This window comes from Polyodon spathula, chromosome 23, assembly GCF_017654505.1.
Source record: "Polyodon spathula isolate WHYD16114869_AA chromosome 23, ASM1765450v1, whole genome shotgun sequence".
Taxonomy (NCBI): domain Eukaryota; kingdom Metazoa; phylum Chordata; class Actinopteri; order Acipenseriformes; family Polyodontidae; genus Polyodon; species Polyodon spathula.
The window spans coordinates 23,616,685-23,629,979 of record NC_054556.1 but is presented as its reverse complement, the minus strand read 5'-3'; the positions used below and the strand labels follow the sequence as shown (position 1 = coordinate 23,629,979).

Below are 13,295 nucleotides of genomic sequence, written 5' to 3'. Positions count from 1 at the left end.
GGTACACATTGATCTGACACTTGTAATAGGGTTTGCTTTTGTTTGGCTGAGATTTCTGAAACACTTCAGTACTTGAAAGTAAACACTAGTCTATTTTAAACTTGAATTGTGTTTCCTGTGCTTCTAACTGTATTCATGTTGTGTGGCTGGGGTATGTGTTGGTCTTATTCCAAAATACCTGGAATTTTCTTTTTGTATTGTGCAATTCTTGTTCTGATAAGTAATAAAGGTAACTGTTTGTCACTTATCTGTAGCAATAATTTAAACAAAAAATAAATAAAATAAATGAACAGAATGTTTGCTCCTTTCTTGTCAGCTGAGGGAGTTTGGATATTAACTTCAAGTTTCCAAAGTCCAAAAATAGAGTAAGGGTAACAAACTGATACATTGCACACTGCTATAGTCTACAGTATAGCCACTATCCATTATGGACTTGCCATTTTAGGCTCAAATTTATTGGTTGCATGCATGTTTATACAGACAAGGATCTGTCTTAATTCATATTCTGCATTGTTTATTGCAAGAAAGGACGCGTGTTCTAACATGGCATTTCACAAGATCGTGCTGCCATTTCTAGAAAGACACTGGCTGATCTAGCCTGTTATTTTTATATATATATATATATATATATATATATATATATATATATATAAATATTAATGGTGGGCAACTACAACTGAGGATCAGTTCTCGGGGGTATAATTTGAATGTCCAGGAATGGTAATAAAACACCCCATTGTATCCTGGTTTGAGTCCTTCCAAGTTTTAGTGTGAGATTTTCAGACTTGCTTATATGCTCAATTGTTTCCTGTAAAATAATTTAAGTACGACAAAAAAGCGATGTGATCTGTTTATTTTATTATTATTTTTTTTTATTTAGTTTGTTTCCGAAGTCATAACTTGAAGATATACCACCTAGACAGATCCAGTGGAACGTGTAACTTTGACTCGCCGTGCATTTGTAATTGTAGGAATGTATTGCCAACACATTTCTCAACAAGCACGACTCCTGGCTGTGTATGCATTCTTTCCGTGGTAAAATGAAGTACCCCGTTTATTTTACACGCTCCGAATGGTTTTAATTTTAGGGAGCTACGCAATGTTCCCAATCCTGCTATGAATACTTTAAAAATCCGTTTACTGAGCTACTGTATAGTGACTGGTTAACCTGCCATGTGTGTTTGTTTTCTTGCACTTTACGATACAACTGCCTATGTCAAGCCGTTCTATAATCCTCCGATTTTTGTACATCAGTAGTTGTATTTTCGTGTTATTTTTTTAAAATGTTATATCAAAACACATTACTGATATCGGTAATAGACCGGTCGATATCAGAAATTGAGGGTTACACGTTTAAACAGTTTGCCATACTGTGCCTCCCCTGCAATTTTGGTTTTAAATAAAGTTTTTGTGACGTAGCCTTCGACCGAAAATGGCGGCGCCCTGGTCCGCAATGAAGTTCTGGAAACCTGGTAAGCTAATTAAGAAAATTACGAGAGTCGGTAAAATGATCAGTGCATCGGATAACTGTCTTATTTGTGTGTTTTTTCTTCATTTGAATGCCTGTGGTTGTATACACAGTGACATGTTACGGTTTATCTTGCATTTTGTTTGGCCGGCGCTGTCACCTTGTTTTTGCAAAACATGAACCCTAGTAACGGTGCATTTCTGATACGGGGGACTTGTCTGTGCTTGAATCTGATTCTCCTTATCCGTTTATTGTGAAATGAAAACAGCGCAGTGCATCAATACAATTGCTTTTGACCTTCTTCGACCTGTATAATTACATAAAACAAACCGCACAGTAAACACTGACGGGAGATATTTGCATAATGATCTGCGGTGTTTAGAGACAGCAGCTGCTTCCATGGCCAGTATAATGTATCTTCACCAGATTCAATTTAATTGCCGTATTCTTTGTTTTTGTTTACTACGAGTCCTGAAAAGAAAGCAGACGTGGTTTTAATGTCATAGATTGTTTACACTCTTTCTCCGTCTACTATTGCCTTGAATAGTTTGTTTTAGCGGCTGACATAATTAAAGAAAATAACGGAGAACGATTGTAAAGGATTTTTTAAAATGCAATTTTCCAGGAACGGAGGGTCCAGGTCTCGGTCTCAATGAGGAACGCGAGGGGGCTGCAGAGGTCGGCGGCTCTGTCGTCTACAACCCTCATGCCTCATTGTCCATCGAGAAACAGAGGCAGAAGCTTCCCGTGTTCAAGGTATCCGCAATGGGGTGAATGACGCATAGTCGCGGGGAACTGCGGTTCACCCAGTCTTGTAGTAAAAATGCTATGGGATACAGGCATTGCAGTAAGATTCCTGCTTAGCAATTTGAGCCTTTTCATGCTTTACACAGGTTGAGACTAATTAGTTGCACCCCAGCTTTACAAAGTCACATTCTCTTAAGTGTAACCAGTAAAGCCTGTCTTATTAAAGAGTCTTCTTGCCATCCCTGTAACCCTGTAATGTTTTTCCTTAGGGAGGTGATCACTACAAAGAATGAGTGATTCACATTGCAGAATGTATTATACTGTCCTTCAGAGAAATCATACTTTTATAATTAATTGCCTGTGTAGTTTGTCGTGGACCAGGTGAAGTTTATATGAGCAATGCTTTAAAGATATGTTGCAACTGGTATAATATGTTTTATAATAACAGAAACTACACAGATAGTTATCTTGAATGTCAGGTAATAATTCTTGGGTTTATATTTCTGGTTTTTCAGCACAGAAACTATATCCTGTATCTGTTGGAGAACTATCAAACTGTAGTGATCGTTGGAGAAACAGGGTGTGGGAAAAGCACTCAGATTCCTCAGGTAAATACTTTTTTTTTTTTTTTTTAAAGGGCAAGTTATGTTTGAGCAAAAACAGGAATACAAAACAAAAATGTACTTTAAATAAGAGCACAGGATCTATTCAATTGATTTAATCAGGAACTGATCAAATACTCACAGTTTATATAATTAAAACAGAGACTTGTGTGTACCAAGGTTCTAAAAATCTAAATGCCTAACAGTGCTGTTTATTTAGTGTATTACTGTGTGTACAATGCAAGCAAGAGTTCTATTTTAATGATATACACTATGGCAGCGTTTAGATCCACCATCATTTACATCAATTGTGGAACAGTATAATAATTTCAGATGTGTAATATTAGGATTTTAGGACTGGTGTTTGGCATAACCTTAGACACTCTGTCTTTTAAAATGATCAACTAGATAAAAATGTATCATTTAACACTCCTTTGCTGATGGTTTGATTCATTGTACTGTACCAATAATGAATTGTAAAGGCAAATTTAGATGTGTTGCAAAGTATTGGGTTTCAAAAGTGCACCATATCTTGAGTGTGGGAGAATCCACACACTGTGCCCTACAGAAATAACATCTTGATTGCTCTCTGGTTCTCAGTATCTCCTGGAGGCTGGATGGGCTGCAGAGGGGAAAGTGGTGGGAGTGACCCAGCCACGAAGGGTGGCTGCAGTCTCGGTGAGTTTCTTTGTGCACGTTGGCCTCATGGTAAAAGGTGGGGGGACAGGGGGGGCTATGCTGCTTTGTGTTTGGAGCTGTAGAATGTCACACTGTATATTTATTTGCATACCAGCTAGTGTTAGCCACAACCTTCCTGAGGGCAAATTCTTAACATTTCTTCCTTGAATGTGAAGTTACAAATCTAAAACCAAGGTCTTTGTCGTAACTAGTCAAAAACTGTGGAATTAGAGATGTTCTGAACATGTAGTGTAGCTGTTTCAATATTTAGCTTCTAAAATAAATTACTGGTACACCATTGCCTAAAAACACCAACAGCAGAAGAGGTTACTAATGAGCTGTGTAAGTATTCCTGGGTGTTTTAAGAGTTTGCCTTGACCACCATGGCTTGACCCCTCCCCTCTTCTTCACTCCCTGATCAGGTGGCTGGCCGTGTAGCTGAGGAGAGAGGGGCATTGCTGGGCCATGAGGTTGGATACACAATACGGTTTGATGACTGTTCTGATGCCCATGCCACACGCATCAAGGTAATAGAAATATTAAAGTTGAACAGAAACAAACCTAAGTCTTTGCACCAGTACCACAGTTATTAACTGAATAGTAAAATCAATAAATACATAGTTATAAAACGAGCATGAAAGCTCTTCGGGTGCAGGTAATATCAGTTCAAGTGACTGTGGATTATTTCTTGATAATTTTATACCAGTATTTTCTTTCTGCCACATTTAAAAAATTTGAACAACGACACCAGAATTGATTAGGTCTCAGGAAGCATCTTTTCATAGCATGATCTACGAAATACCTGAATATAATAAAGAAGAAAATATTTGTGAAAAAAAGGTGGATCCAGTGAAATAATTGCTTCTAGTGCTGATAATACATGAACAGCATGGGTTATAAAACCTTGGGTAGCAGTCCTTTTAAACATAGTAAAAATCCACCCCTTTGTTTAAGTTTAGCTGTGCCTTATTTGGTTGATGGAAAATGTATGGGAGTGTTAGAGGGAAGTTTATGTGTGTTCCTTGTTTGTTTCAGTTCTTGACCGATGGAATGCTGGTGAGAGAAATGATGGCGGATCCTTTATTAAAGAAATACAGGTACTGGCAAACGATCACTCCCTTCTACACTATTAAACACCAAGTGTTTGTTCCTTTTAAAATCTATTCCCTTTGTTCATAACCCCTCGCAGCTGACTGTTCAGTTGTTTTACTTATTTTTATGCCAGTCAGAAAAACATTAGTGAGAGGCATGCTATATGTAGAAGGCATGATATCTCCCAGGTTTGGTTAAACCTGTACCTGGACATGAATTACTATATTAAAAAACACTTAAAACATTCCAGCAAACTCATTGTGAATGTGAAAGCTGGAAACAGACCATACTGGCTGCAAATTAAACACTACCCAAAATAAAATTATAGCTTTTTAGAAAATCTACTTTTCGTGGTCCTTGTTTTGTAATGTGTACAATACAGCTGTCCCTGTCTCTTATATTATAAGACCTTCTTCTCGCTCGCACATTCAGTGACAGAACTGTTGAGTGGCTGCTTTGTGTTCCTCTGTCTCACCCAGCGTTTTATCAGAGAGACAGATCCCAGTGTAAATACACATGTGAATGTGACGATATTGGCTGTCTCCACAGTGTCCTGATGCTTGACGAGGCTCATGAACGAACCCTCTACACAGACATCGCTATCGGACTTCTCAAGAAGGTTAGCCCCCTCCATCACAGTTCACCTTTTACTTCATGGTTCAGATTGACTTTTTTTTTTTTTTATCACTTCAAAACCAACAAGGTTCCCTTTTTAAATAAAACACTACTTCTAACCGTTTACACTGTGTTTGAAACCTGGCGTTGGTTCTGTGTAAAAACAGCTTGTGTCATTTAATTTTGAAGCACGTCTGATTTGGGTGACGGACACTTTTTATATAAGATTTACATGCTCTCTGTGCTGGTGGAGTAGAGGAAAGTTCTTGTAATCGCTTAACAGAAACTCTACCTTAACCAATGGAAGAAATAGTGCTTTAAAGTGACAGGTACCTAAGGATTCACCAGCCTTGTTTTTCATGCCTCTCATCAGATTCAGAAGAAGCGCGGAGATCTGCGACTGATTGTGGCGTCAGCTACTCTAAATGCCGAGGTAGTTGTTTTTTCTTGCTTTAGAATACTGTCTTGGTGAAAGTACAGGCTCAGAATTTATAAAAATGATCAAAGCTGCAATGATCTTAAAGGGCAAGGAATGTGTTTCTCAGTTAAGAAATCTGTTAGTGTGTTTGAGAAGTCAGCTGGGGTCCAGGGATGATGTTTAAGTGGCAGTATTGATTTGTAATGCTTAATCAAACATCCTGTAGAGTGCATGTATGTTCAGTGACTCGACCTGCTATACTGTACATACTTTAACCAAGTCTGAACAAGCTATCGCTCTGCCTCCGAGTCACTGCCAGATGTGCTGCAAACAAGTGAAATAAAATGAAATAATCTTCTGTTCCTTCAGGCTAATTTTAAAGTAAAGTGTTTTTTTTTTTTTTTTTCACGGGAATACTGGAATGAAACCGTCAGCATTCCAGAAGAAAAAAGTCAGCTTTCTTATGATCTGAGCTGAAATTGTAACCATTCATAAATCAAAAATACATTGACGGACGCTGCATTGCAATATATGTGAAACATGACCTAAAATGACCAGTTCAGAACGTGTGTGTGTTTTTTTTTTTTTTTTTTTTTTTTTCCTGTAGCAATTTCGGGATTTCTTTAACCTGAATGAGTCTGGAAATCCCAGTAAGGATACCTGTGGTATTCTAACAGTGGAGGGGAGGACATTCCCTGTGGATGTCTTCTATACAATGAGGTAAGCCGGGGACTGCACACTGCTAGTGAGGGGACCACGCATTGACATTCCTATTACTTGAGTGATAATGAAAGGTTGTTAAACTGTGTACTTGGGTAATTGTAATCCTGTATGTATTGTTTGTTAGCTGACAAAATAAAGTGATAGAAAATAATGCAGTACACATGGGTGAAACCATGCATCAGTAGTGTTATGCACACTTGGAAACAATGGGGCCTGTCTGCAAACTTAAATCAGGAGTTTAAGACTGCCATTGTATAGTAGTTTAGTTCATTCCAGGTTGATTTGTGAGGCTTACATTGTAAGTTACCTGTACAAAAGCTGCAAGCTGTGTCAAAAAAAGCTGGAATGACTCAGACTGTTATGCAATGGGAGTTACAAATGATACCCTGTTAGCTATTAAAACATATTCTTTTGTTTGTGTTTGGATGAGTGATAGTCATTTTAGTATTGTAAGCATTGTGAAGAGGGCCCAGCGTGCAGCTTGATTTTACTAACTGTTTGCCAATTCAGCCCAGTTCCTGACTATGTGAAGGCCACAGTGGAGACAGTGATGAAGATCCACGAGTCTGAAGGAGATGGGGATGTCCTAGCATTCCTCACCGGACAGGTACATCATACTACCCAGGAGCATTTGAGGCCCTGTGGCTTTCCCTGTCAGACCCATGCTGAAATTAGAACTTCCATAAAATGTGTGTGAGAGGAGTGAAGCTGTGTTGTGTTTGCAGGAGGAGGTGGAGAGAGTGGTGTCCATGCTGGTAGAGCAGTCCCGGGCCCTGTCCCGTTCAGGGATGAAGAAGCACCTACGAGCTCTTCCCATGTACGCAGGCCTGCCCTACTCTGAGCAGATGAAGGTTTTTGAGAGGGTGCCCCATACTGTGCGCAAGGTGAATTGCCCGTCCTCTTTTATTAAAAGATACAAATAAAAATGTTGTATTTGAACCGAGTCATCTTCTTCTCCAGGTGGTTGTTGCGACCAACATTGCAGAGACCTCCATCACTATAAACGGCGTGGTGTTCGTCATTGACTGCGGGTTTGTGAAGCTGAGAGCCTACAACCCCAAAACAGCCATCGAGTCCCTGGTAGTGGCTCCTGTCTCCCAGGCGTCGGCCAGTCAGAGAGCAGGAAGAGGCGGCAGAATCCGGGCTGGGAAGTGCTACCGGCTCTACACAGGTACCGGGGTTTTATTTTATAAAACTTACAGGGTTTCATTTCATACCGCTTGCACAGGGGGGACATCCCCTGTCCCGTCCCCCGTCCCCTGCCAGGAAAACAATGATTCTCTGAAAGTGTGATTTTGTTATGTGGCCACTGGGTGGCACCAAGTTCATAGTACGATTCTCATCAGAATAATATATATGAACGATAACACTTCAGAGGGGATGTTATTTTACACTTCCAAGCTCTTTATTAAGTCAGAATCTCCAGCAAATCATTTCTAATCTTTGTAATACCTTTCAAACAGGAATTTGGTATTTTTGTGCATGTGCTGCCCTGTAAAAGTGCTACTACTGTTTTTTTTCATTTTTCCTTGTAGAAGAAGACTTTGAAAAGTTACCCCCATCGACAGTGCCTGAGATGCAGCGCACTAACTTGGCCCCTGTGATCCTGCAGCTGAAAGCCCTGGGGATAGACAACGTTCTGAGGTTCAGCTTCTTGTCTGTAAGTCACTTTCACTCGCTTTTGGCATAATGAATCAAAGTGTATTTCCTCCATGATTGAGAGAGTGGATCATGAAGCAGATGTTAACCCTGCTTGTGACGCTCCCCCCCCCCCCCCCCCCCCCCCCCCCCCTTTTTTTTTTTTTTTTTTTTTTTTTGTTTTGTTTTACAGCCTCCCCCTGCCCAGTCCATGGTACAGGCTCTGGAACTGCTGCTTGCACTTGGAGGTGAGAACACTGTGAGAAACAATATTCTATTACGAAATGAACAGAACCTTCAGGAGATGGCTGCTGTTTGGATAGGTGGGGCTCCTCCACAGCATCTCCTGCTTTGCTTTGCTCATCACACACGTACTGTAGCTCCTAAGGCATGGTGGAACATGAATTGACTTTCTGGATTCCCACTGTTGACCAGGACTGCGATCAATGTGTTCTAAAACAGAACACTGAAAAAAAAGCACTCACTGATGAGTCATTGCAGTTCCCTTATTCATCAGGTTTTTAAGCCTGCATCTGCTTTACTCTGATTTCCAGCAACACCTCACATTCTCAAAGAGGTCAAAATGGGAAGCCACAGAGAACAAGAGACTACAATAGAGTTTTTGCAGGCTGCATACTTTAGATATATTTTTGAACCAGTCTATATTTATGTTGACACTGGTTAGGAGAGATAGTGGCCTCAAAGCCACTGTAAAGGTCAATCCAGAATCAATACAGGAGTAGCTTTCACCATGGTGATGGGTTGGTACCTGTTTGCTGCAGGGTTAGATGAGCACGGCCGACTGACTGAGCCACTGGGAATGCGGATGGCTGAATTCCCCCTCATTCCCATGTTTGCGAAGATGTTGCTGGAATCGGGTGAGTAAGGAAACACTTTTGTATCAATTCAAGCATCAATTCTCCGATTTCAGCCAGTTATTTAGTGTGCGGACTGAGTGTGCTAAAAATGTGGATTTGATACTCCGCTTTCAGTTCTGTGCATTACTGTGTTCCATGGATTATCGGTTGATAGAGTTTTGCACTTTGTGCACTGTAATAAACGTCATTGGATGGCTGTTTGAATGTGGTGTTGCAGGGAGTTTCGGCTGCTCTGAAGAGATTGTGACCATCGCAGCCATGATGCAGATCCAGAACGTGTTCGTGTCTCCTCCCAGCCAGAAGAAGCCAGCTGTAAGTGAAACGATTTCTACACAGGTTTCCATTCACAGGCTATTCCTTGCACAGGCGTCATATTAACAGTGCAGATGAAGATCAAAAACCTGGGTCACAATGGCCGGGCAATGCTCTTAATATAAGAACATAACATACAGTATTTGTACAACTGTCTGTTGACATAGACAATACATTATTTTGAAGGCGTTTCTTAGTTCTTCCTATTATCAGGTGTTTCTGTTGGTTGGATTTTCTTCCATGTTTCAGCTGTTTCCTTATCCCGTTCTACAGGCCAGGAAGCACAGGAAGTTTGCCGTAGCAGAAGGGGACCATCTGACCATGCTGAATGTTTATGAAGCCTTTGTTAAGGTAAGAGCCACATTTTTAAACTGAAGGTCTCGTTCAAGGCTAATGCACTGACACACACAGCGTCTTGTTTTAAATGGGGATGGGCAGGTTCACACTAAGGCTGTTTTAGAAGAGTGCTAGGGATTTTTAATATGGTCTCAAAAGAGAATGGGCAAAATCCCTACATAACTGCAGTCAAGTGAGTAAACACAAACGTGATACACTTGTGTGCCCTTTTCTCTGGCAGAATCACAGGAGCTCGCAGTGGTGCCAGGAGCACTTCCTCAACTACAAAGGGCTGCAGAGAGCCGCAGCTGTGAGGGAGCAGCTCTGGAGACTGCTGAGCAAGTTCAGAGTACCCAAGAAGTCCAGCGAAGGCGAGTCCACTGCAGTATAGTGTTTCACCCATTTTTGAGCTTTTGTTTCTCCCTAATAAAAATAACAGTATATTCCAGCCTTTTGGGGTGCAGGGATGGAAGTAAGACTCCTTTTGGTTTTTGGTTTTACTGTGAGCTTGATTAGCCACAGTGTATAAGTAAAAATGCTCAGGTGTGTCTTAAAACCAGGAATGGCTCAAACAGCTATGCAACAGGAGTCTGAGTTCCATCCCTGGGGTATCTCTCTAGATAATAATCAAGCTTTAGGTAATTTTGCCAACCGTATGATTAAATGAGCCATTACATTGAAAATGTTTCTGGTAAAGAAAAGACATTTAAATTCCCTTCTAAATTTTTATTTATTTATTTTTTTTAAATGTTGGAATGGTGGTTGCTGGAGTCCCTGGTTTACTTGGGAATGCCCTCTCTGGCTGTTTAAACTTATTAAAACTTGCAGCCAAGTGAAAGTTGGTTGTAATATGCTGTGGTGTCTGATTCTCAGGTGACCCGGAGGTTATTCTGCGCTGCATCGTCTCGGGGTTCTTTGCCAACGCGGCCAGGCTTCACCATTCAGGGGCGTACAGGTACGAGCGAGAATGCCCTTTTATTACTTCATTGTGCAGTTTAAAAACAGTTAAAAAAAAAAATATATATATATATATATATATATATATATATATATATATATATATATATATATATACACATATATTTATAATTGTAAATATTATTTAATAAATAAAATTTATTGTCACTTTTATTTATTTATTTATATTTATTTTTTTAAATACATTTATTTAAGTTTCAAGTGAGGCCTGTGTTTGGTATATTTGTATCTGCAGTATGTAAAATACCCTCTTGTCTTCCAGGACGCTTCGAGATGATCATGAGCTGCATATTCATCCCACCTCTGTGCTCTACGCGGAGAAGCCACCTAAATGGTAGGCTGCAAGACCTTTGTCCCACCCTGTGGCAAAGTGGCAATTAGTAGCAGTAATCCAAAGAACAAACAGACAACAAAGTACGGGTGAAATACATTGTTTTATTTGTTTTATAATCCAATGGTCTGATGACCAGCCAATAAATAGTAAAGCTTTGCCATACACAACAGTGTGTATTGCGCAATGAAAACAGGGTTGTAGATCCGTAAATAAGCACAGTATGTTAACACACATAATTAGACACACACACGATCACAACGTCTAACTTGAGTGCTCTTGGTGCTTGTGGTGCAGTACAATTAGTGATAACAAATGTTAATCGTGACTAGTGCAGTGTTGATCCAGTTTTGTGCTGGCCCTTGGCGACAGCTCCGGATTCGTGTTTAGCCGGCCTAATGATACAAACAAGACAATTACTAACAACACGAAAAACAAACAAACACTCACAAATACTATTACAACGCTTTCTCTGCGTCTCTCACGGTCCTTCCAGTTTCTCAATACAAACCAAGCGAAGGAGAAGATTTACAATTCTCCGGCCCTTTTTATGCTATCACGCATGACCCCTTGGTAAGCGATTGCAGCTGTCTTTATTGCCTGCAGCTGCTACCTCGTTTACCTTCCGGGTCAATACGTTGCTGCAACGGAGTCTCGCCTTCTTCCATGCAGACCAACTTTCCGACCCTGGAAATGAACTGTCAGGCCAGCCCGTCCAAAGACGACTTCTTTCACTACTTAGCGCCCTCACAGGTCGGGGGGGAGATTTATAACCAGAACTCATTATATTTCTGTCACACACACCCACTTATACTATATATAAATGATTACAGCTGGAAAGTGTGGCTCTGATTGTCAGGAATGACAGGATTTCCAATTTCCTCTGCAGGGTAGTGTACAATGAGGTGATGCAGACATCCAGGCACTTCCTGCGGGACGTGTCTGCAATAGAGTCCTCTTGGCTGGTGGAACTGGCCCCTCATTTTTACCGGAGGGGAACGGTGAGGACAGCCACTCTTTTACTGTTTTTTATTTTTCTGTAGACTCTAGCAAATGCGAACCCCTTTGTCGAAACTAACATGTAACCCTCCTTTTTTTTTTATAGCATTCATCGGGTTCAAAGAGAACAAAAGTAGTTTGAACAAAGACTGAGAATGCCTGGCCCATACAGGTCACTACTGTAGCAGGATGGGACTTGGAGAGGGGACCCGGGCCAGGGGAACCAAAGAGTGAACACCATGTTAAAAAAAAAACCGCTAGGTTCTCCCTGTACTCCATGTCAGGGAAGCACTTGATGAAGTTGTGCTCATTCACCTGTATTAAGCGTGATCTACACTGGCATGGAGATGTTTGAAAACAGCAAGCGGAGAACTGCTTCCCTGACAGGCGAGTCAAGGGAGAACCTTAACACTGTGCTGCTGCCCTTGCTTACCCTCTGGGTATTGCTCTATATATTCTTCCATTTTCAGAATGTGTTGACTGGCCAGTGTGTTTAATTAGAGAGACACGAGTTGTCACCTCTGAAACCTGCTTGCTATTAGGTCACTCTGTGAGCAAAAAAAAAAAAGCAACCAGCCCCGACGCTTCTGTTACAGTCTTTAGAATGAGGATGTCAGCATCGTCTACATGCTCCATTAGATCTAGTGGTGTGCCAGTAAATGTCATTTAATTCTTCCATGAAGAAACATGCTCTGTATGTCATGTAAAAAAATATGTAGTAACTCAATAAATACCCACAAACCACTGTCATGTCAGTAAGGTTATCCTTTAACCTTTATTTGTAGCTGAATTACTGCAGGGTTATTTATTAGACTAGAAAACAACTGCATAGGTACCAAGGTCACCAAAACTGCTAACCCATGTCTACTCTTCCATAACTTTTAATTGATGTATAAGGTAAAAACATGTTTGTGTACTAGATGTACATAGCTAATAACTTACAAAAGCTGGTAAATGGCAGAATAACTTCCCTGGATCTCTTCTGTTGTCCACCTTTAGGGGGGGGAAAAAGATAAGTAGAACAAAAAACTAGTGTGAAAGGCACATCTACTTAAGAGAGTAAGCTTAAACATGCAGTACTGTAATAGATCAGATTTTTTTTTGCATGTCTAATGTAAATAGTGACTGGTCAAAAAAAAAAAAAAAAATGAGAAAAAGTAAAATGCTATATTTTGCAGTTAATGGAAATGTATGTTATAGGATCCACTATACTGCTTTGTGTGGCGAAGAGACTAGATTAGATTATTGTCATATTGTCAATAACAGATTTACATCAAAATAAATAAAAATACAACAATTCAGCAAAAACAATAAATAACTTGGGTCATGACAATGAAAAGTCTGTAAGGCCAAGAAGAATCGAGACACGGAGAAACCTCTTGGAAAAAATACTGTCCTGAATAACCTGGAACTAGAGAAATCATTCACAATTCAAAGTTTTCTGTACAGGGTTGCAGGTTGTTCTCCCGTTTGTTTGTTT

The 13,295-nt window shown here is 40.2% G+C and overlaps 1 protein-coding gene across 2 annotated transcripts; it reads left to right on the top strand.

Annotated features, from left to right (window-relative positions):
• The first annotated feature begins 1,381 nt into the window (after nucleotides 1-1,381).
• Nucleotides 1,382-12,560, top strand: LOC121298191 (probable ATP-dependent RNA helicase DHX35). 2 transcript variants are annotated; one of them, XM_041225129.1, is made up of 22 exons: nucleotides 1,383-1,472; nucleotides 2,094-2,224; nucleotides 2,731-2,823; nucleotides 3,418-3,495; nucleotides 3,918-4,022; nucleotides 4,531-4,592; nucleotides 5,137-5,206; nucleotides 5,576-5,635; nucleotides 6,228-6,340; nucleotides 6,854-6,950; nucleotides 7,069-7,227; nucleotides 7,304-7,514; nucleotides 7,879-8,003; nucleotides 8,175-8,229; nucleotides 8,764-8,859; nucleotides 9,077-9,171; nucleotides 9,445-9,522; nucleotides 9,749-9,878; nucleotides 10,381-10,462; nucleotides 10,748-10,819; nucleotides 11,706-11,817; nucleotides 11,922-12,560. In XM_041225129.1, exons 1-22 carry the CDS (start codon nucleotides 1,433-1,435, stop codon nucleotides 11,955-11,957), a joined length of 2,100 nt encoding a protein of 699 aa, XP_041081063.1. In that variant the 5' UTR covers nucleotides 1,383-1,432; the 3' UTR covers nucleotides 11,958-12,560. The 2 variants fall into 2 exon arrangements, 1 of the variants encoding a protein (XP_041081063.1); XR_005947264.1 differs by lacking the exon at nucleotides 11,922-12,560 and having other exon boundaries at nucleotides 1,382-1,472; nucleotides 10,748-10,899; nucleotides 11,706-11,794.
• The last annotated feature ends 735 nt before the right edge of the window (nucleotides 12,561-13,295 follow it).

Bases quoted from the DNA above. Each gene is read 5' to 3' on its own strand.
- LOC121298191 (XM_041225129.1), top strand. From the start codon at position 1,433: ATGGCGGCGCCCTGGTCCGCAATGAAGTTCTGGAAACCTG. The intron at 6,341-6,853 runs GTAAGCCGGGGA...TTGCCAATTCAG, and splicing joins GATGTCTTCTATACAATGAG to CCCAGTTCCTGACTATGTGA. The intron at 10,820-11,705 runs GTAGGCTGCAAG...TTTCCTCTGCAG, and splicing joins GCGGAGAAGCCACCTAAATG to GGTAGTGTACAATGAGGTGA.